At 45.2% G+C, this 24,229-nt stretch overlaps 1 protein-coding gene across 1 annotated transcript in view; it reads left to right on the top strand.

Moving 5' to 3' along the window:
- Positions 1–24,229, top strand: part of LOC146009764 (alpha-2-macroglobulin-like) — a 78,089-nt gene that overhangs the window by 16,474 nt on the left and 37,386 nt on the right. The window contains exons 5-8 of the mRNA XM_083150224.1: positions 3,733–3,900; positions 8,371–8,589; positions 20,205–20,277; positions 23,054–23,199. Of these exons, the coding sequence (XP_083006350.1) occupies positions 3,733–3,900; positions 8,371–8,589; positions 20,205–20,277; positions 23,054–23,199 (606 nt within the window). The remainder of the gene's footprint in view (positions 1–3,732; positions 3,901–8,370; positions 8,590–20,204; positions 20,278–23,053; positions 23,200–24,229) is intronic.

The raw sequence follows: 24,229 nt of genomic DNA, 5'->3' as shown, positions 1-24,229 counted from the left end.
TTCCCCCACTGATTCAATTGACTGTACACAGAGCTGGCTATTGGCTACTAATGGGGGTTTCAGGGGCACCAAAAACTTTTTGGCAGGAGGGAGCAAAATTTACAGTTACGCCACTGGATGTGCTGGACTTTTGTGGGATGGTACCAGGGGGTCTGCTTTTAGGGAACTGGCGTCCCTACTCCCTGCAGTGCACAGACCCCTGGTATACCTTCAACAAGTTTGCTGACAGCGTCCAACATCGTTAGAGCCGATCGTGGAGGATGGATGTTGCAGTGTCCTCTGTGGGGGCACTGATGATAGCGGCAGACGATCCCCAGAGCTACTACATGATCCCCGGCAGCTTCCCAGTGCCTGGCGGGTGATGACGTCACCGTGGGCTGCCAAAGTAGTGGAGCTCCATGCACTCATGTGTGCGCACTGAGATGGCTTGGAATGCATGCAGGGGGCAATGTCTGTGTGGTGGCTGGTCATTCCAACGTGTTTCAGCCGGTATAGGGCCTTTGTCAGGCAATATGTTATATGTAATATGTTGTTAACTGCTGGGGCCTTACAACTGTTAACAACAAAACAGTGTTTGGACAGACCAGTTCAGGAAATTTCTCTGCCTCGCTGTTGTTAAATCCTAATATTTCCCAAACCAATGGACAATAAGTAAGTTCCGCAGTTTATGTAATGTGTCCGTAAACTTTTATACTTTATACTTTTATACTTTAAACTATGGGCAAACCAATGCGAAGCGCCACGTAGTGTCCCTTATCAGCATATCTCATGCTACACCGATACCCTTATTGCGGTATCCTTACCAGTACTAAGTACTTAAACACACTCTTTATGCACCAGGTATCGTTCCTGTAAACACTTATTGAGAATAAATTACACAAGACCTGGTATAAATTCGGAGTTAGGGTACAAAGTCCTTCACCGTATGAATTAAGTCCCTAATGAACAAAAGGGGTAACAGAGTACATGAGAGTACACAGTATACAATTCTTAACAATAACTAACGAAAAGGGAAAAAATTAATGAAAGCACAATCCAGCTATAATGCAACTACAAACAATACAAAAGGTAGCGTTACCATCTCTCTCCCACGCAGGCGCCCTTCCCCCCTGTCAGGGCACTGTATCCAATAGTTCTGAGCACAGTCAAATAGAATGTCCCTAGTCCGTTCTTGGCCTTCTAAAGGGTCCAGACAATGGGGTACACTAAAATTCTTCATTGGTCAAGAGCATACCCTCCAACATCTGAAGGACAGAAATCGGTACACATCCAAAAGGGGGCGTGGCCATGGGTCATGGACCACTCCCCCTTTCCGAATGTGTACTGGGCATTTTTTTATTGAATAATGTCAAATTACATTCATATAAATATTATATACCTGTGAGTGTATATATTTGTATTGCTATAATGATGACAAGAAAAATATGTGCAGGTTTATTGTAATTTATTTAGCACAACTAGTGCAGAGTGGTGGAGTAAAAAGAAAATAAATATGGGCAGTGAGTGGGAAGGTACAGTATAGGGGAATAATGGTGCGGCAGATAAAGTCTCAGTCTCTTGGAGCTGTTTAAGGGGACACTGGCGTCCCAGTTCCTTATGCTCAAGCTCCAAAGTGAAACCTTAAGGTGTAATTGTCCACAGGTTCCCCGCAGATACTTCCGTCCCCCGGCGTTGTCTGTGCTGCGTCTGCCTCCTGCGTGCACTGCAGGCAGGCAGCGTCCGTTCCCACAGAGCTCTCAGCGGCAGAGGCGGCTTCCCGGTGGGGCGCAGCTTACCCATGACGTCACCCGGCGTCGTCCTGCCCCCGGAGCTCCGTGCACTCGATTCGGGTGCCCGAGGAGACTTGGCTTGCTGTGCTCCTCCAACATGTTTCAACCCTTTTAGGTTGTATTTTCAACAGCGCATGAAAATTCGGTACATCGGTACACTTTGATTTTTGCCGGTACAGACTGTTAAAAAGCGGTACTGTACCGGCAGAATCGGTACAGTTGAAGGGTATGCAAGAGGTCAGGTTTCGCCTCTCCTTATTGGTACAGTAAAGATGCACAGCTGGTTCTTTGTTCAAGGCTTCATCATAGCCTAGGGGTTCCCGCTGTGCATCTGGTTTCAACTGGATAATTCAGTTAGCCCTTCCTCATGACAATGTATATATTAATAAATATAATGTCCATAACTTATGAATGATAGATGCTGCGCATTTCAAACAAACACCGGAGGACTGCGTATGAGATGCTGGTCACATAGATACTAAATATGTCCTGGGGAAATCGTGTATTATCCTTAATACTATGGGTGAGATTTAATAGGATGAGAGATTCAGAAAGTGAGAGATTTGGTAAGAAATCTCCAGTTTTTTTTAAAGCGGCAATCATTTACACTGCAAAATCAAACTGGTTTTGCAGTGTAAATGATTGCCGCTTTAAAAAAACTGGAGATTTCTTACCAAATCTCTCACTTTCTGAATCTCTCATCCTATTAAATCTCAGCCATTGTGTTGCGATATTTAACCATATAACTATATTTTATTATTTGTGATTGTGGAGTATGATTCTGTGTGTAATAGCATGGCTGCCCTTTGCGTTCGCACAATAATCCTACTCACTCCGGTACACCCTTTACGTAAATATGCAGTTGAAAATGGCGGCCATAGTATACTAGCTTGGTGAGGATGCAATACAACTTTCACAGTGTTTAAAGTTGTTTGAGGGGAATATTAGTCACAATCCACATTTCAGATGTGGTTGTGATGAGAAAAAATTCACCACACAAGCATTGTGATCCAGGTGCCAGGACAGAGCTTGGGATAATTTACTTACCATTAAATCTACTGTAGGAAATGAGAATAGCTTTTGTGTAGCAGAATTCATAAAATGAGACAACTTGACAGACAGGGCTACTTATTCCGGGCAATGGGCCCAATCAGCGATTCTGTGCAACACTGTGCATGCAGGCAGGGGCTACTGTATCTTGCACAGTTCCGCAAATCGCTCGCACCCTTTGAGTGCCGAGTGAATTTGTCAAAATTGGTGTGAAAATTGTCGAGCAAACATTTGTATTCATCATAATGCCAGACAGAGGGGGTTTGCAAGCGCACTATGCACGCATTACTGCTAACATGTATTCCTTTTATAATTCATTTATGAGGTCGTTATTTGTTATGTTATAACATTTTTTTTTTACTTTTGACACACCCTTTATTACTATTAGTTGCTTACACATACCCTACATTCTATGACACTGTACACTCCAATACATTTCACAGCTATATTTTATTTATGTGATGCCCTGGGGTGGTTTTGCTGGACTGGTTTTGGGGTGTCCTGAGCCCCAGGCATGAACCCCATAGTGCTAGGGACCTGCTCTAAAGAGATGACCTTAACATTGGTGGGCAGGTACATATATTTGGCCAAATGTATGATAACAACCTCATAAATGAATTATAAAATGACAGTTAGTAGATGATTGGCTTGTGCATTATCACCTTCCTCTTTATCACCATTTTATCACTTCACCAGGCTTAATACATCTCCCCCTTTGTTTGGGACAGACTACAGCTGATTACAGTGTATGGTAATTATGTATCTTAATGGACAGGCGGAATTCAATCTAAGCTGAAACATTTGTAAACCCTCCTCCGGAAATCATGCATCTGCCCCTGAGATCATTCTATTACTGAATATATACAGTTACTTTTATTATATGATGGTTTTGATCTGCACTTATCATCATCAGGTGCGTGTTGTTGATGAGAAAGAACAGCCCATAGCAAATGAAGCCATATCCATATATTTTCATGGAAATAGTGAAAAGGCTGCTAGTCTGGTGACTGACAACAATGGAATTGCTCATGGTGAGCTCAACACTTCTAAATCAGAAAGTGGCAGACAACTATCATTAAGGGTAAGTGACAAGTTGGGACTATGGCATTTTCCTATTTTATTCCTGTATATAAGGAAATAGTTGTTGTGTCCCCCCTCCTCCATAGTAGTTGTCCCCCATAATAGTTTACCCCTTAGCAGTTGTCCTCCATAGTTGTTTCCCTTTATTAGTTGTCCCCCTTAGCAGTTGTCCTCCATAGTTGTTTCCCCTTATTAGTTGTTCCTCATAATAGTTTCCCCCTTAGCAGTTGTCTTCCATAGTAGTTGTCCCTCATAATAGTTTACCCCTTAGCAGTTGTCCCCCATAGTTGTTTCCCCTTATTAATTGTCCCCATAGTAGTTTCCCCCTTAGCAGTTGTCCTCCATAGTAGTTGTCCCTCATAATAGTTTACCCCTTAGCAGTTGTCTTTCATAGTAGTTGTCCCTCATAATAGTTTCCCCCTTAGCAGTTGTCTTCCATAGTAGTTGTCCCTCATAATAGTTTACCCCTTAGCAGTTGTCCTCCATAGTGGTTTCCCCTTATTAGTTGTTCCTCATAATAGTTTCCCCCTTAGCAGTTGTCCTCCATAGTAGTTGTCCCTCATAATAGTTTACCCCTTAGCAGTTGTCTTCCATAGTAGTTGTCCCTCATAATAGTTTCCCCCTTAGCAGTTGTCTTCCATAGTAGTTGTCCCTCATAATAGTTTACCCCTTAGAAGTTGTCCCCCATAGTTGTTTCCCCTTATTAATTGTCCCCATAGTAGTTTCCCCCTTAGCAGTTGTCCTCCATAGTAGTTGTCCCCCATAATAGTTTCCCCCTTAGCAGTTGTCCCCCATAGTTCCCCCTTAGCAGTTGTCCTCCATAGTAGTTTCTCCTATAGTAGTTGTCCCCCAAAGGTATCCCCCATAGTATCAGCCCCCTCCCAGCCTCCATTACAGCCCCCCATGTAGCATACAACATAGGACACATCCGTGCTGTCTGCAATCAAGTGCGGGAATCAAGATGGCACCAATGACTGGGATGTATATGAAGTCTGGATCTCATGAGATCCGACGGAGGGATGATGACGTTTTGCCTCGTTCTGAGCTCCGTGTCTGGGCGGGGTCTGACTCAGATCCAAGGTGTTCGAGTCTGTGCATCCCTATTAGATATACTGTATGAGCCCCAGTATATGCATTTAATATCTGCTGGATCTGTCGCTGTTATATAAAATGCCCTTCAATCTGACAGGCATTTATCTGCACATGTCTGCCCAGCATAAGTGTTGTTAGGATTATTCAGAGAAATATCTGTTGTTTCAGCAGAGACAAATTTACAGCATACTGTACAGCTGAATATTGAGCTACTGTATGCTAAGAGTATTAGGGGTAAATTTACTAAAGCGTCTAAAAATGTAAAAAGGTGATGTTGCCCATAGCAACCAATCAGATTCTGCCTACCTTTTTTTCTAGAATGCAATACAGATACCCCCCTTGAATTGGTATCCCTTTTTCGCCTTAGTGAAAAATCAGCATTTTCAGCAATTTTTTAGGGCATTTTTCAATTTGCCATGTGCGAAAAACACGGGGATTCACCAAACATGGGCATTTCCACCCATTTTCAGGTGAAATTGCAAATTGGTCATTGGTGCACCTGTTCGGTGACTTAACGCCCATTTTCATGGGAAACTGCAAGAATTTGGCCCATTTTTAGTCATTTTTTTACCCACGGCTCGGATGGAAAATTAGCAAAAACAAGTGAAAACGTCCACAATTGAATACAATAGCTGTGAAAAATGAATACCCCCTTAAAGTGCCCTCTCGGTCGAGTTGTCGACACCACAATTATTAGGTAGACACCACTGGGTTGACATGCAACTAGGTCGACAGGTGTCTAGGTCAACATGGATGACATGGTTCTAGGTCGACCTATGCGTTAGGTTGAAATGGGCTAGGTTGACAGGTCGCGAGGTCCACATGGATTTTTTCACTGTTTTTTGAGCCGACATGTGCCGACAGGCGGTATTTCATGCCCTATCATCCACTAGGGCGTGGTGGGAGAATAAAATAGTGTGCTGAGCACAGCGAGATACTGTGCCAGAAGCATTGCGAGCATAGCGAGCCATACGAGGGGCTGCGGTTGATTACCAACTGTGCCCATGTCGACTTTGTCAACATTTGGGTCAAAAAAACAGTGAAAAAACCCATGTCGACCTTGCGAAATAACCCATGTCGACCTAACGCATATGTCGACCTACAACCATGTCGACCTTGTCCCATGTCTACCTAGACCCTTGTCGACCTTCACCCAAGTCGACCTAGACACCTGTCCACGTAGTTGCATGTCGACCCAGTGGTGTCGACATAATGACTGTCAACCTTAGTGGGGTCGACAATTCGACCCACACCCTGTACACATGCATCGATTTTTACCGATTTTCAATTCGATTTTGCTTCTAAGCAAAATCAAATCGAATCATAAACCAAATCGAATGTTTTTTGTGTCACTTTCGATCTGCATTCGATTCGATGCGTTCTCCCGTTTTCACAAAATCGAACAGAACAATCTACTCTGCAGCCAAGGATATATTGAATTCGATCTAGTCAATCGATTGTGTACAATGTACCATGAATGGATATCGAATTCGGTATCTAATGCAAAAGTACAGATCTAATGCCAAATCGAATGCAAAGATCTCATGCCAGATCTAATAGAAAATCGAATCTAACATCGCATCAAACGCAATCGATGTGTGTGTACAGGGCCTTTCGAGTGTAACCACAAAGTATGATTGCATTGGACAGCATGGCCCTCCTTTTGGTCAGGCAGAAAGAGACTTGCCTGCATAGTCTATGCTTTTGATCCCGATGCTGCAGGGATGCACATTGGGATCGAATTGGCATCCAATGCGGCTGCACAGGTGCGATTCAGAATAACTTTCTATTTGATTTGGGCTACATTATCCAAGTGAAGAAAATAGGGGTTGTGACGCTGAACTGAGGCCATGCCCCTCCATGCAAAGCTCCGGCACCTCTGGCGCAGCAGCTCCTGCTGCCCATTAATAAAAAAGTTGGGAGATATGGTCCCAGACATGTGGACGTGTGCGGGATCCAAATGGCTGGCAGTTTGTGGTGACATTGAGATTATATTTGGATAAATGTAGGTACAGGGAGGTGTTTTTCATCTGACAATGGGAATGAATGGGAGTTATTTAGATCTGATCGCTTCTCTGCTAATACTGTTTTCAGACCGCATATGCCGTGTCGCACCCGGGATTAGGACACGGGTCCTGTCCTCAGAGCGACAGGGCATATGCGGTCTGAAAGCTCCGTCACCGACCCGGCTTATTGCTGGGTCAGTGACGTCACACGGGGCGGAGCTGAGTGGCGGCGCGTCACCTGGGGCTTGGGAGGAGGCAGCACTTGGAGCTGACAATGCTGCCTCCTCCATACTGTGAACGGGACCCGGGTCGCTTGCCTCAGAAACTCGTTCAAACTGCACTTGACACGGGTGAGAGCCATGTTCAACCCTGGTCATTACCAGAGTTGAACTCCCGTGTTGCTCGACCCTTGGTGGCTCTTTCAGACTGCACCTTGGCCCTTGTTGGGGCCGTTAGGTCACGGCAATAACCCGGGTCTTCAGTCCAGTCTGAAAGCAGTATCATTTGCAAAGCCCTGGGATCAGATAGCCACCTCCCAGCCAGAGTTAAATCATGCCTTCAGTAAGCCTGCGAAAGGCTTGCAGAAATATCGGAGGTCTGTGATTAGCTGCAAATATCTCACTCACCATGTAATGATTTTACCAGTCTGTGCGTAACCCAGGCTTGCCTACCCTCCCGGAATGGCTGGGAGCCTCCCGGAAATCGGGTCCTTCTCCCGGCCCCCCGCGGAAGGTGGGCAAGTCTCCCGCATTCTGGGAATTGCCCCACTCTCCCCTTGCCCACTGGTTAAAATTACCTGAAATCGCGGGTCCGTGGGGAGGGGGCGGGGCTTAAATGGCGCAATCGCAGCATTTAGCGTCATTTAAGCCCCGTCCCCTCTCGCGAATCACGGAGGTTTCCGTCATGGGGGGGCGGGGCCAAGTAATGTCAGCCTTGCTCCCGACCCCCTGATGTGTTGCCTCTCTGGGCTTTTCCCAGAGAGGTGAAGATGAAAGTAGGAAAGTATGGCGTAACCCAGGACCTACTCGGCCAGTGCAATAGAAACAGGCTGATCAGGGTTGAAGCTGACTCAACACACCCTCCCTGAAAATGCTTGGTCATGTCTGCATTTTTCCTGATGCACCTACAAATGGCGGTTTCCTGTCAATCAACTTGCGAATGGCCAGTGATTTAAAAAGATGCTGGATTTTATGGGTTGTTGGTCTCACCATACAATCCGTATGCATGTGCAGCCATTCGATATTTGTCATGCCAGCAATTGTCCTTTAAAGGAGCCGAATTTACAGTATATTGCAAAAACTGTCGTTTATATTATAGTACTTCTAACTGATTAAATCAGGTTACTTCACTCTTTTTATGTGCTTTGTCCCCAGGCAATGATTGCGTCACATGAGGATGATGAGAACTTTAATTGGCATTACCAGGCAATAATGTTTCTGAACTCCTTATACTCTGAGAGTCACAGTTTTCTGAATATACCTGGAGAAACAAATTCAGAGAAAATTCCTTGTGACTCCGATTTGCCAGTGACTGTGGAATATGATATCAAGAGCCGGGATCCTAAATCTGATCATGTCACGTTCTTCTACATGGTAAGTTTTCTTACACAATGCTAATTCTTACCCTTACTAGGGAGCAGTTGGAGATTTTAAATAAGGAATCTTTGATCTCATTACTTTCTTGTTGGATTTCTTCTACAGTCCAACCAACAAAATAGTGGTACAGCACATTACTAGACATAGGCAAATGCAGGGGGGGGGGGGCACGTGGGGTGGGTCTGGTTGCCCGGAAACCACCTCCTCTTGGCAAGTGCATTCAATTATTACAACAATAGCACTGGTATATAATATGATCAGTAGAGCTACAGTGTAAAAGGCACAGAGCAGAGCTGCTGCACATGCCCAGTGTACCAGTGCCCAGTGTACCAGCTTCTTCTACCATATTCACTGTATGTGTGGATCTGAGCCCTCAAACATCACAACGGACCAGAGAGCAGCTACCAGGAGGAAGAGACAGGAGCCCTACCGTATAATGGGAGATTGTGATCTTAGAAAGTGCAGTGCTGGTTTTGTTATGTTTGTGTATTTATTTATTATATGTTTAACCTTTTCCTGACCACTTATCTTATTTAAATGTTTGAAACAGCCTATACTATATACCATCTGTACTGTTAAATATCAATAATGTATTCCTTACAGTATCCACTGTATAAAAAGACCAGTTTTCGGTGCTCCCCCAGACTCGTGTATTTACTCCAATGCACTGCAGAGTGGGAGATTTTGGATTACATTTGGAAACCACTCTCTAAAAATCCTGCACTTGCCACTGCTAGATGTCGGTTTGGATTGATTTTGTGTTTTCTTTTTATGCAAAAAAAAAAGATGCATTTTACTGGAAGCTTCACAGCAGAGATGTAGCACACAATAGCTGGGTGCAGGTCAGGAAACTGTGGAGTACCTGGTATCAGTACGTGGTAGCGACTTTGCTGAGAGCAACCTCTTAGTCCAGGAGCTGAATATTTAAACCCCCTGCCTTGCACTGATTGGATGAATATCCAGGCAGCGATTGCAATAGCAGAAATGGACTCTGAATGGAATAGTTGGTGCATAAGAGGACAGCTATCATGACTTCAGCAAACAGGCAATCAGGGAGTTAACCCCTTCCCGACATTTGACGTATATATACGTCATGGCCGGGATGTACTTCCCGACACATGACGTATATATACGTCATGACTTTAAACTGTCACCGCGTCTATAGACGCGGTGACAGTTTAAACATGTCTGTTGTCCCTGACAGCAGACATGTCCCAGCATGCCCAGGGGGGGCGGCGATGCCTCCCCCCGTCGGCGATCGCTGCGATTGGCTGTTCAATGTGAACAGCCAATCGCAGCGTTTTCCTGTGTTACCGGCGAATCAGACGCTCGGTAACACAGGGATCAATCACCGCCGGGTGTGAGGGGGTGTGAGGGGGTCACCGGTGGTCACCATTGATGACCACACCTCACCCCACCTGCCCCCAAGGCTGTGATTGGTCCGTCGGACCGACGGACCAATCACAGCCATGGCGCGTGATTTAAACTAACGGTGACTGCGCTGCAGACGCCATTCCGGTCTGGAATTGCGTGCAGAGCGGTCACCGTGCCAATCTGTCGTGATATACTGACCTGATCCTTGCCTGATACTTACCTGATCACCGCTGGTAGCGTGCTGCCAGCAGCTGGATGCTTCCTGGATCTTGTGACTTCCTGTGTGCTGCTGCTGCAGTGTCATAGAGTGACAGATAGTGAGAGATAGTGAGAGATAGTGAGAGATAGTGAGAGATAGTGAGAGATAGTGAGAGATAGTGAGAGATAGTGAGAGATAGTGACAGAGAGTGATAGAGAGTGCTATATTTTGTGTCTGCTGCCCCCCCTTTTGTGCTGATCAGTATATCTGTGCTGATCAGCAACTTTTTGGGGGTGCAGGTTTTTTTTTTTTTATATATATACCTGTCAGTTGCACCAAAGGTTGTGCTGCCTGTGCATCTGACTGCTGCCCCCCCTTTTGTGCTGATCAGTAATAATTAACTGATCAGCAACTTTTTGGGGGTGCAGGTTGGTTTTTTTTTATATATATATATACCTGTCAGTTGCTGTCAGTTGCACTGTCAGTTGCTCCAAAGGTTGTGCACCTGCTGCCCCTCACTGGTAATCAGTGTCGCATCACTGATCACCTTTTTTTTTTTTTTTTTTTTTGAGGGTGCTGTGGGGTCTTTTTTTAATTTTTTATTACACACACTGTGATTTTGTGGGTGTCCTGTGGCCACTGTGCGCTGATCAGTGACGTACATCACTGATCAGCATTTTCGGCACAGGGTTGATCTATTTTTTTTTTTTTGGATCAAATTCCTGTTGCTTTTGAGCGCTGTTCAGTGACGGACGTTACTGACCAACATCTGTGCTCAATTTTTGGCGCAAGACCTTTTTTTTTTTTTTTTTAACCCCTTCAAGGTTGTACCAAAAGCTGCCTTGAAGTTGCTGAGTGACGTACATCACAGATCAGCATTTTTGCCACAGGGTTGATCTAATTTTTTTTTTTATTGGGATCAAATTCCTGTATAAAGTATTTTTTTTCTGCACTACATACACACTACACACTACATACCCCCCGTGTTGAAATAAAGTTTGTACCCCCCCTACACTACACAAGTGTTGAAACATTACACTTACAGAAACACAAAAATAAAAATGGCATCCCAAATGTCATCCCAAATGTCATCCCAGTCATCCAAAAGAATGTATTCAGCGGAGGAGGCATATGCCATGCTTGCCTCTGACTCTGACACAGCCAGTGATGCAAGCGGGGAATTTGAAGGATTCGTCTTAACCTCATCTTCCTCCTCTAGTGATGAGGGACCCCCTCAAAGACGCCCCCGTAGAGCAGCTGAGACCCCCCCCAAATGATTGATCCCGTATGGACCCCACCACCAGACAATTTTGAGCCCCAGGTTCCTGAGTTTTTGGCCATCCCAGGAATCCAATTTGATTCAACAGGTCTCAGAGAAATTGACTTTTTCAAATTATTTTTCTCTGATGATTTTATAAATTTAATGGTGGACCAAAGTAATTTATATGCCCAGCAGTTTATTGCTCAAAACCCCACGTCATCATTTGCTAGGTGGACCCCTGTAGATGCAGTAGAGATGATGACGTTTTGGGGTCTGGTGTTACATATGGGCATAGTAAAAAAGCCAGAAATTAGGCAATATTGGAGTACAGATGTTCTGTACAGCACCCCACTTTACCGTATGGCCATGACTCGGACTCGTTTTGAGACAATCCTTAAATTTTTACATTACACCGATAATGCACAGTGCCCACCCAGAGATGATCCCACCTTTGACCGGCTATTCAAAGTCAGGCCGGTCATTGATCATTTCAGTGCCAAATTTGCAGAGATGTACATCCCTGAAAAATTTATTTGTATCGACGAGTCCCTTATACATTTTAAAGGAAGGGTTAAATTCCGCCAGTACCTTCCCAGTAAGAGGGCAAGGTATGGCATAAAAATGTATAAACTGTGTGAAAGCACCTCAGGGTACACCCACAGGTTTAGGGTATATGAAGGGAAGGATTCAAGAATTGAACCGCCAGAATGCCCCCCCTCCCTCGTAGATGTTAGTGGAAAAATTGTCTGGGATTTAGTGCACCCCTTCCTGGATAAAGGTTATCACCTCTATGTGGATAACTTTTACACTAGCATCCCCCTGTTTAAGGCCCTTGGTTCAAGAGGTACAGCAGCTTGCGGTACTGTGCGCAAGAACCAAAGAGGCCTCCCAAAAACGCACATTGCCCAAGTACTGAGAAGGGGTGAAAGCAGGGCACAATCCACCGAAAATATGTTGTTGGTCAAATATAAGGACAAGAGGGATGTCCTTATTCTGACAACAATTCATGGAGACAGTACCACCTCCGTCCCTGTACGAGGCACCAGTACCCACACCTCAAAACCTAATTGTATCCTAGATTACAATAAGTACATGGGCGGAGTGGATCTTTCAGATCAGGTACTGAAGCCGTACAGTGCCCTGCGGAAAACAAAAATCTGGTACAAGAAGCTGGCCGTGTATATCATCCAGATGGCACTGTATAACGCTTACGTGCTATTCCGTTCTACCAGCCAGAGGGGGACATTTATGCACTTTCAAGAGGAAGTCATAAAGGGCCTAATATTTGGGAACCAGCAGGCAGAGGGCCCCAGTACTTCTAGTACTGGCCCCTGTATTGTACCAGGGCAGCATTTTCCTAACGAAATCCCCTCCACTGCAAAAAAGGGCAGGACACAAAAAAGGTGCAAAGTTTGCTATAAAAAGGGAATAAGAAAGGATACTATTTTCCACTGTGAAACTTGCCCCGACAAACCCGGCCTATGTATAAAGGAGTGTTTTAAAATATACCACACATCTATGGATTATTAGGTTCATCATTTCACCGTGCTTCGGGGGTCTTGCTAATGCCACATAGCACCAACCATTCATTCCACCAGAATCTGAGCTGCAAAATCCAAAAATCACTCCTTCCCTTCTGAGTCCTGCCATGCACCCAACTGGTATTTTTTGGTCACATATGAGGCATTGCCATACTCGGGAGAAATTGGGGCACAGATTTTGGGGTGCTTTTTCGGTACTCTTTACCTAGCACGGCGCCCGCGATTACAATCGCGGGCGTCGGGGGTAAAAAATCGCGGGCATCGCGGGTAAATCAAAAACGGCTGCGACGCGATGCCCGCGATGCCCGCGATTTTCCCATAGGGATCAATGTTAAAAGTCAGATTGGTTGCGATTTTAGCGTTAATTGGCTCAATGCCCGCGATTTTTACATAGGAATCAATGTTAAATGGGCCACAGAGCCCTAATAGTCCCCCTGAAGTGTGAAATGGCCCCCACAATTTTTAACGCCACCCCACGATCAACGTGAACCCGAAGCGTGGCGAGCGCAGCGAGCCCGCGAGGGGCGGCGGTACGCGTCCTCCGACCTTTTCATACCCCCACTATCCACGTCGGCGTGGAGTTGAGAATAGAATAGTGTGGCGAGCGCAGCGAGCCACCGAGCCCGAAGCGTGGCGAGCGCAGCGAGCCCCGCGAGGGGACGCGGATACCTTCACAGTTATACGCGTCCCCTCACGGGCTTCACAGGTGTCCGTGGCGACGCGGACACCTGTGAAGCCCGCGAGGGGACGCGTTTACCTGTGAAGGTATCCGCGTCCCCTCGCGGGGCTCGCTGCGCTCGCCACGCTTCGGGCTCGGTGGCTCGCTGCGCTCGCCACACTATTCTATTCTCAACTCCACGCCGACGTGGATAGTGGGGGTATGAAAAGGTCGGAGGACGCGTACCGCCGCCCCTCGCGGGCTCGCTGCGCTCGCCACGCTTCGGGTTCACGTTGATCGTGGGGTGGCATTAAAAATTGTGGGGGCCATTTCACACTTCAGGGGGACTATTAGGGCTCTGTGGCCCATTTAACATTGATTCCTATGTAAAAATCGCGACCAATCTGACTTTTAACACTAAAATCGCGACCAATCTGATTTTTAACATTGATCCCTATGGGAAAATCGCGGGCATCGCATCGCACCCGTTTTTTAGTGCATGCGATGGTCGCGATGGTCGCGATGGGCGCCGTGCTAGGTAAAGAGTACCGCTTTTTCTCCTTCATACCTTATGAAAATGAAAAATTTTGAGCCAGAACTGCATTTTTGTGTAAAAAATGTAATTTTTCATTTGCACAGCCCAGTTGTATCAAAATTGGTGAAACCCCTGGGGGTTTGAAATGTACACTATACCCCTAGATGAATTCCCTGAGGGGTGTAGTTTGCAAAATGGGGTCACTTGTGGGGGGGGTTCTACTGTATTGGTGCTTCGGGGGTCTTGCTAATGCGACATAGCACCCACCAACATTCCACCAGAATCTGTGCTGCAAAATCCAAATATCACTCCTTCCCTTCTGAGTCCTGCCATGCACCCAAATGGTATTTTTTGGTCACATGTGAGGCATTGCCGTACTCGGGAGAAATTGGGGAACAGATTTTCGGGTGCTTTGTCTCCTTCTTTCCTTGTGAAAATGAAAAATTTTGAGCCAGAACTGCATTTTTGTGTAAAAAAAATATTTTTTCATTTTCACTGCCCAGTTGTACCACAATTGGTGAAACCCCTGGGGGTTTGAAATGTACACTATACCCCTAGATGAATTCCCTGAGGGGTGTAGTTTGCAAAATGGGGTCACTTGTGGGGGGGTTCCTAACTTTTAGCATCTTATGGTGCCTAGAAACCTACATGGTGCCTAAAAAATAATCTCCAAAAAAGGAGGCTCCAAAATCAAGTAGGTGCTCCTTCTATTATGAAGCCTGTGGTTTGGTCAACGTGCACACTAGGGCCACATATAGGATATTTATGAAAACAAAAGAATTGGGGGAATCAATTTTTAGTCACATTTCTCTAGTAAAATCTACTGTGTTCCTTAGAAAAATGTATTCAAATTGAAAATCTGCAAAAAAAATGAAATTTTGAAATTTCACCTACACTTTGTTTTAATTCCTGTGAAACACCTAAAGGGTTAACAAACTTCCAAAATGCTGTTTTGAATACTGTGAGGGGTGCAGTTTTTGAAATGGCATCATTTATGGGGGTGTCTCACATACAAGTCCCTCAAAGTCACATCAGAACTGAACTGGTCCCTAAAAAAATCAGTGTTTGAAATTTTCTTGAAAATTTGAGAATTTGCTATTCATATTTTAAGCCTCCTAGTGTCCAAAAAAATTAAAAGAAGGTTGAAATAATGATGGAAACACAAAGTATACATATGGTCTATGTTAGTTATTAACTATTTTGAGTGGTATGATTATTTGTCTCACAAGCAGAAAATTTAAGATTTTGCAAATTGCAAAATTTTCTATTTTTTTACGACATTTTGGTGTTTTTCACAAAAAAACACAGACTGTATCGACCAAAATTTACCACTAACTTGAAGTACAATGTGTCACGAGAAAACAATCTCAAAATCACAGGGATATGTAAAAGCAAAAAAAAGTTATCCCCACTTAAGTGATACATGTCAGATTTGAAAAAAAGGGCTCTGTCAGGAAGGCAAAAACAGGCTGCGGCGGTAAGGGGTTAATAGCTGATCAGGAGTTTCTGAGCTAGATAGGGTTGTCACAGGTGTGCAATTAGCAACACACAGACTTTCATTGAATGTATGGAAGCAGAAGTGCAGGCTGGAATATCCTGAGAATGCAGCAACTGGAGAGAACATGCTAAACAAATGGGCAGAAATAACTAGGTATGTGATATCTATTGTGTGTTTTGTTTCAATGTAATGCAGCCCACACACGCACCGATTCCAGCGTGCGTTGTGGGTTTAACTAGCACACACAGCATCGCATCGTATGCCTTGTGCATACGATGTGCATGCGATGCTGTGCTAGAAAAAGCTAGTACAAAAAGTATGTGCAGCACATACTTTTTGTACTGTACGATGAGGTGCCGCGGGAGCGCGCACCCCATCGTACAGCATCGCACCGCCGGCATCGGCGCGTGTGTGGGCTGCATAACTCATTTGTCACCTTCACCTCTCACTACTTTATCTCTCATTTTGTTACCTCTCACTTACTTACCCCTGCTATTTTTAGCAGCCTCTTTCACTAACCTATACTCACTTTGTTTCACTATATATGTTCTTCACTCTTGTGTTGCCCTGGGGTCACTCGGCTGCTTCGTTTTGGGGTGCCCTGTGCCCTAGATTTGTACCCACCCAAAATGTTAGGGACTTTCCCGACTAATGAGGTCACCTGGACGCGGTGGGCAAGCCGTTACTTATGGCCACAACTATGTTATGTTAACCTCGCTAAAAATGCAAAATGTTATTGCAATATTTATTATTAATATATTGGGAGTTTGATTTGTGCACCTGCAACCTTGACTTTGTATGCAACTTTTAGTTGTCTATAAGAACCTGATAGTCTTAAACACTAAAATGAAGTTGACCTGTATCAGTCTATTGACCCCAATGAATCCAAACATAAATGGTTATAATGTAAAGTTTCCATCTTACACTTAAGGTGCGTACACACATACAGATTTTCTGTCTGATCTATCTGGTGGGAACAAAAACCTGGAAATGTATGGGAGCATATGACAATCAAAAATGTCCACCCAAATGCAGGAAAACAGAAAAAAATATATGCTTTGATAAATTTGTTATATCAGAATGATTAATCAATTTGTCTGACTGATCACTGTCTGTTTTCAAGTGTTTGGGAACAATTTTTTGATTGTCAGTTGTTCCCAGGTTTTTGATCCCACCCAGTGGTGTAACTACTGTAAAGCAGCCCCAGCTGCCGCTTGGGGGAGCAAGCGGCAGCGGGGTCTGTGTGGGCACCGGCACCCGCTCGATGCACTGACATGCTGCTGCCTTCCACTGCCCACTGGCTGAGCACCAGAGGTGAGTCTGCCGTAGTGCGGGTGTGGCCACGGCAGAGACAACAACCCCCCCCCCCCCCCCCACTGATTCAATTGACTTTACACAGAGCCAGCTATTGGCTACTGTGTACAGGATGGGCGGGCGGGCAGATGGGCGTGCTAGGGCGGCCTGGGATGAGTCGGAGCCAAGGGAAGCAGCAATGTCTGCTGGTCTCTCTTCCTCTATCCTGCTTCAGCTTCTCCGTTATGCGTGTGATGTGGTAACGTCACACGCTGGTAAAACAGGCTGGAGAGGAGCCTAAGGCGGGGGGGGGGTGCCACAAAAATATTGGCAGGGGGGAGCAAAATTTATAGTTAAGCCACTGTTCCCACCAGATAGATCAGACAGAAAATCTGTATGTGTGTACACACCTTTAGTGTACTCATCTTAAAAGAGATCTTCTGGACCTGAAACCCCAGAAAGTAGCATTAAGACATTAATGAGGAGTTGATTTACTGCAGTGCATGAGTGCACACAGCTTTGCGGATCTGACTTTGCCTCCATCCTGCCCATTTGTGCGTGGGGGAAAGGTGTCTAATTTTTATTTTTCACACATTTCACTATACAGAATGGAGGACAAACAATAAAAGATCAGGAAAAAATTCCTACTTCTAGTGCTGAAGCTACTGGCACCAGTCATAACACTGACGTGCAAGTCCATCAACATCGTCTGCTCAGGCCGATGCACAATGTCATAGAGGGAGTGTAAAATCTAACAACCTAAACATAATAATAATTAATAACCCAAAACTATTTTCACAATGTACAGAGAAAAGCTAACTTGGCAACATGCTATTTACAACAGAAAATGGCAAGGAAAGGCTTGACCTATGTTCATGACTGGTGGTTCAGCTTCTCATGGAGATGGAAGCCCTCCTCCCTCTCTAAAAATAAAAAATAAACCTTGTTAAAGCACAAGAACTAACTGTGCATTCAGATATCACAAATCCCTCATCTTTGCAGGGGCTGGCGATTCCCGTGGTGACGGAGCACCCCACTGCCGTCTGCAGCCTCCTCCGCCACCACTGACGGTCCCCATCGCCGACCCGCCCTCCCTAACCCTGCCTGTCTCCCTGAAAAGTAGATAAACAGGGTCCCAGTGCCCAGCCACTGAGAGACTGGGACATGCGTGCGCAAGAGCCGAGCAGGGATGACTGGGGCTCCATCTGTATGTGGTGATAACAAATACAAACAGGACAGTCAATAATTTAAATAGAATAAATCACATCGCACTAATATAACACAATACAATATATGTACTTGTCCCTAAACTTCAAGTATTTCATTTTTGCAGTAGAAAACTATTGAAATTATGGTTTGTGTAAGCATTTAACCAAAGATCAAAATATTACTTTAACATTGTACTATGTAAAATGTATGTGAGTCAGATAATTGAATACTTGATGCTCTAGGCCTGAGATGAATACTTGATGCTCTAGGCCTGAGATGTCCAAATTTGTCCTCTAGGGCTACCAACAGTTTATGTTTTCCAGGTCACCTGTGGATTGGTAGAATATAATGGTTAGGAATTAAGGTACTTGTGTATTATAGCGGCGCCCCCGATGTACATCGCGCAATGTTTTTATCGAATCGCATCGCATGTCATGCACCCTATGGCATGCGACGCGATTTTTGCCCCCTATGCGATGAAACATTGTATAAGCACCCAAAAGGGTGCTTTTAAGCACCCTGATGGGTGCTTACAATGTTAAATGCACCCCCACGCCACCCCACCCCAAACTATAAAAGTGAAACTGAAGCGTGGCGAGCGCAGTGAGCCCGCGAGGGGCGGTGGTAGGCGTCTTCCGACCTTTTCATACCCCCACTATCCACGTCGCCGTGGAGTTGAGAATAGAAAGTGTGGTGAGCGCAGCGAGCCACCGAGCCCGAAGCGTGGCGAGCGTAGCGAGCTCCGTGAGGGGATGCGGATACCTGTGAAGCCCGTGAGGGGACGCCGATACCTGTGAAGGGATCCGCTTCCGCTCGGTGGCTCGCTGCGCTCACCACACTTTCTATTCTCAACTCCACGCCGACGTGGATAGTGGGGGTATGAAAAGGTCGTAGGACGCGTACCGCTGCGCTCGCCACGCTTCGGGTTCACGTTTATAGTGGGGGGGGTGGCGTGGGGGTGCATTTCACATTGTAAGCACCCATTAGGGTGCTTATACAATTTTTAATCGCATCGCGTTGTATGGCATTGTATGCCATACACAATGTCATACAATTTTTAAATTGTATGACATTGTACAACATTGTGCGATATCGTGTCGCATCGCATACCATCGCATGCCTTATGGTAAGCGATGCGATGGGCGCCGCTATAATACACAAGTACCGGAATTAAGGCAGCACATGTTTGGAAATGTGACAGTTAGTAATGATGACTACTGTACACTTGTGTGCCAACTAGGTTGTCTGGAAAACAGGAACTAACTGCTGGTAGATCTCGAGGACCGGTTTGGCCAGCCCTGATCTAGGCCAAATGGTGTACCAACTATTTATACATCATTGCAGACCTTTCATGGAAACAGTATTCTAGAATGTAATGGCCTCTTTTAGCAGTTTATTGTCACACTGCATGGATTGTTCAGACATTGGGCCTTATTTTGGTTCATTCTTTCTGACAAAATCCGTCTTAGATGGACAAAACCATGTGCACTGCAGGGGGGGCAGATGTAACATGTGCAGAGAGAATTAGATTTGGGTGAGTAATTTTGTTTCTGTGCAGGGAAAATACTGACTGCTTTATTTTTACACTGCAATATAGATCTCACTTTGAAGTAAAACCCCACCCAAATCTAATTCTCTCTGCACATGTTACATCTGCACCACCTGCAGTGCACATGGTTTTGCCCATCTAAGAAGGATTTTGTCAGAAAGAATGAACCAAAATAAGGCCCATTGTTTGGGGAACGCAATGAAGAGTTCACACAATTGCCTTGACCTCCATATTTACAAGATTTTATTCCAGAAGAACGTCTGTGGTTATAGTTGCAATAACAAATCTGATCTCTGGCAACATCACCTTGCAATTTACAGGAGTTAGATCAAGTCCAGGTAGCAGATTCCACACACCAGATTCAGAGAGTCCATTCCTCAGCAGCAACAGTGAATTAGCCCGGTGTTTTGGCGGTTTATATTTTGAACTTATCTACTATTATATTATGTTAGTTTTGTATTAGGAATTAATAACTTTCTCTGTTTGCCTCCCCAGGTGATATCTAAATATGGATTCAGTTCATACAAAGAACATAAATTAGACCTTAAAGAGCAAGTAAATCACCCAAGTGAGTATCATATATCCTATGTACATTACATAAGACTTCACTGATCACAATCCGGCCCGGGAGCAAACACAAAGTAGCCCGGGGGGGGGGGGGGGGTAGTGGGTGGTGGTTGATGCGATCGCTACTCCAGGGAGGGGGGGCCTCGGTGCGCTCGCTACTCCCAGGGGGGGGGGGGGGCGGCGCGGCTGTGGTGCTCTCATTACTGCCCGGGGAGGGGGGGTGCGCTACTACTGTTACTTACCCGTCACCCACCGCACCGCCAGGCTGAAGGCGTCTCGCGGGTGACCAGCAGTGATCGCCGAAAACAAGCGTTCCTCACTGTTTAACCCCCATGTCAGCCGCTTAACCTACGGCAGGGAAATCCTAACTGTCGGAGGACAGCGAGGATTCCCCCAAACAGCAAGGCTCGTGGCTAATGCAGGGAACCCACTACATTTTGCCATTCGTCTCACTGTTTAAGCAGCTGCACACACTGTTTCCCCCTCACTCCTAAAACCTAGAGAGGGAGGAAATGGCGTGTTCACGGGGTCAGTTGAATACTGACCCTGCGAGCTGTGACAGTAAGCAGGCAGCCCTGATCGCTGTCACAGCTCGCAGAAAGCATTGTATATACCCTATTGTGGAAATTGGTGTGTTGAAGAGAGTGTAGCATTGCCATGTAATATCAGTTTGAATTATCAAATGATTTTTCCAGCCTTCAGTCTGAAAAGTGAGTCAGTACTTACTTTCAGATGGCCACTCAGATTCTGGGGTGGGCGCTGATGTCAGTCAGCTGCCCCAAGCAGGGATCGCCATGCCTACATTAGCAGGGGAATGCCCAGTAGTATTTTTATGGGGACAACCATAAAATGCTGGATGATAATCTTCTGCCACTCCCTGCCCACCTCTTCCCTCCCCTTACTGAGGGAATGGCTCGGCAAGTGTGATACTTGCTGGAGGCGTTTGCACATTTGCATATTCAAACAGGTCTGAATTGGCCCCCAATCTATTGCTTAGTTTATTCTATCAATAAACACTGTCAATTAACAGCTGTTTCTGGTTTATAATTAACACTAAAACTGATGTATGCCTGTTCACAATAAATCACTACATTTAAAGCTTCCCCATATATTTATTATTTATTATGATTATCATTTATATTTTGCCACAAGGGTTCCACAGCGCCTAACATAAACTGTATATGTGCTACATAATTATACACAGAGCCGGCCCTAGGCATAGGCAAACTAGGCAATTGCCTAGGGCATTTGGAATGCCCAGGGGCAGATTAAAATGATATGCAGCATGCCTATATTCTGTGTGTGAGTGAGGCTGTATCTGCATATGAACTAGTGCAGTGGTTCCCAAACTGTGTGCCGTGGCTCCCTGGGGTGCCTCAGGACACATGCAGGGGTGCCGCGGCTTGGTGGTCCAGGACCAACTCAAATTATAAATGGTTAATTATTTATGAGCAAAACCAGTGCTGGTGGCTGCCAATCATAGAATGTGTACAAACAGAAGCAAATCCTGCCCTTTACCACATAACTACCACTAAGAATCGCATATAAACCCAATCTAATTAAATTTTTTTGGACCTAGGGGTGCCATGAAAAAAATTCTGATTCTCTAGGGTGCCGTGAATCAAAAAAGATTGGGAACCCCTGAACTAGTGTATTTATGGAAATCACTGTAACATAGCATTCCTTATGCAGGTACAGCCACAGCCGCACACAGAATATAGGCATGCCACATATCATTTTAATCATCAGAAGCTCCTTGTGTGTCCTGGTCACATAACAATGTAAATAAGACGAATTTTCAGCAAAAAAGGCACCCAACGTTAGCAGAACTGGCCAGGAGCTGCATGGCCTATTGAGGCAAGATGTATGAGGAAACATCTGTATCCAAGCAGAGGCAGAGGTCAGCTGTGCGAGTGCTGTCTGTGGGTGGTTTGGTTGTGCAACAGTGTTCTGCATATGTGTAAGGGGTATTATGTGTGTCATGTATAAATTCATTAATAATGTGCAACATATGTGTAACAGGCATTATGTGTGTCATGTGTATAAGGGCATTAATAATGTGCAGCATATGTGTAAGGGGCATGTGTGTCATTATGTTTATGAAGGGCATTAATAAAGGTTGGCATAATGTGTAAGGGCCATTATGTTTACAAGGACATTAATAATGTGTGTCATGTGTAAGGGGCATTACTGTGTGGTATCAGGGTGCCGAGAGAAAGGGAAAGGGGGTACAAATTACCAAGGCCAAAGTCTGATGGAAGGGCCCAGTGGGGGCCCCAGGCCCCCTCCCCTTAAGTTACAGCAGCAGCTGCAGCTCTTCTTCTCTGCCCAGCACACACTGCTTTGTGCTGGGTTGCAGTGTGGCCATGGAGGTGCTTAAAATACAATATTTTCTCAGGATTTTTTTCTAAGGGTATAATGTGAATAATGTGAGGAGTAATGTATATAAGGTAAAGGGGTACTACTGTGTGATGTAACGTGAATAAGGGACACCATCACATGATATAATGTGAATAAAGTTGCAGTACTGCGTGGCATAATTTGAATTGGAAAATGATGACTGCTATTATGAGGGTTGATGGTGCTGGGAAAGGGGAGCAGGGTCAGAGGCGGAAAGAGTGGTGGTGCTAGGGGGCACCAGCCAAAATCTTCCCTAGGGCGTTATTTAGGCTAGGGCCGGCTCTGATTATACAGCACTATTTCTGCTCTGAGATGTTTTCTGTTTGGTCAATAACTGCAGGATTGTGTCTGATTAATGTTTTTTACTTTGTTTACAGCCATACACGGGTCATTCATTCTAAATATCCATGTAGATAGATATTTGGCCCCTACTTTTGCAGTCTTAATTTTCACTGTATTGGCCAATGGAGAAAATGTTGTAGCTAGAACAGAATACAGAGTTTCAGACTGTTCCAAGAACAAAGTGAGTACAATAAACATATACAATAGCAGAATGCAACATAGCACTGGCACATTTGTATGGAAGAGGAGAATTGTTCAATAAATTACATTATACTTTAGTTATATGGTGCCACTATGGATTTGCTCTGCCTTACACAGTACCAGGAGGGGCTGCAGCACAGTTCAAAATTCAAATATGGGACAAACACCAACTGCCATTCCAAACTGACTCCCTGACAGTGGGTGTGGCTCCCCATTTGTATTTTGAACTAAGCTGCAGTCCATTCCTCTGGAATAGTACATAACCTGAAGTAGTGCAAACAAAACAAGTAAACAAGGCGCAAAATACTTAAACATACCTTCATACGGCCCAACTACATTGGAACAGTCCCACTAATTGGATAATGTCCCGCTGTCCCACCCACAGGATGCATTGTTCTGCAAGAGCAAGTTGGGGGGACAGTTAGGAGAGGCAGTAATCACTACTCACCATGGCATATAGTGCCAATTACACATAGGGCGGTATTCAATGTGAATACCTGCGAGGTGCAGCGAATCCTTTTTAGGATTCGCTGCACATTCGCCACGTTCCGGAGCCTCGCCGGCTCCGGTATTCAAGGAGTCAGGGGCTCGCTGGGAGGGAGCCTGAGGACGGTGGCAGGCAGAGAGATGGAAGTCTCTCTGCCTGCCCCAGAGCGTGTGTGGGGGGGAGGTGGGCTCCCCGGGTGCCAGGCAGCACAGGCTGCCCCCCGGGGGTGCCAGCAGGGGACCGCTATATTCACTACACCCGATCATAACGATCGGGTGCAGTGAATATATGAATATCTAATGAGCGGCTTGTCTCCGGCGACCCCTGCTGGCTGCTGTGTAAAAAAAAATATATATATATATATATATATTTTTAAATTAAATATATATTCATGTGCTTACAGCACATGAATAAAAATAGCATGCCCCTCCTCAGAATAAAATTCCTGATTTTTTGACACCAAATGTAAAAAACAAAACACTTTATTTTAAAAGTTCACATTCCACTTCTCCATAAAAAGATA

Source organism: Crinia signifera, chromosome 6 (assembly GCF_055691185.1).
Source record: "Crinia signifera chromosome 6, ASM5569118v1, whole genome shotgun sequence".
Lineage (NCBI taxonomy): Eukaryota > Metazoa > Chordata > Amphibia > Anura > Myobatrachidae > Crinia > Crinia signifera.
This window is presented reverse-complemented; position numbering and strand designations above follow the sequence as displayed.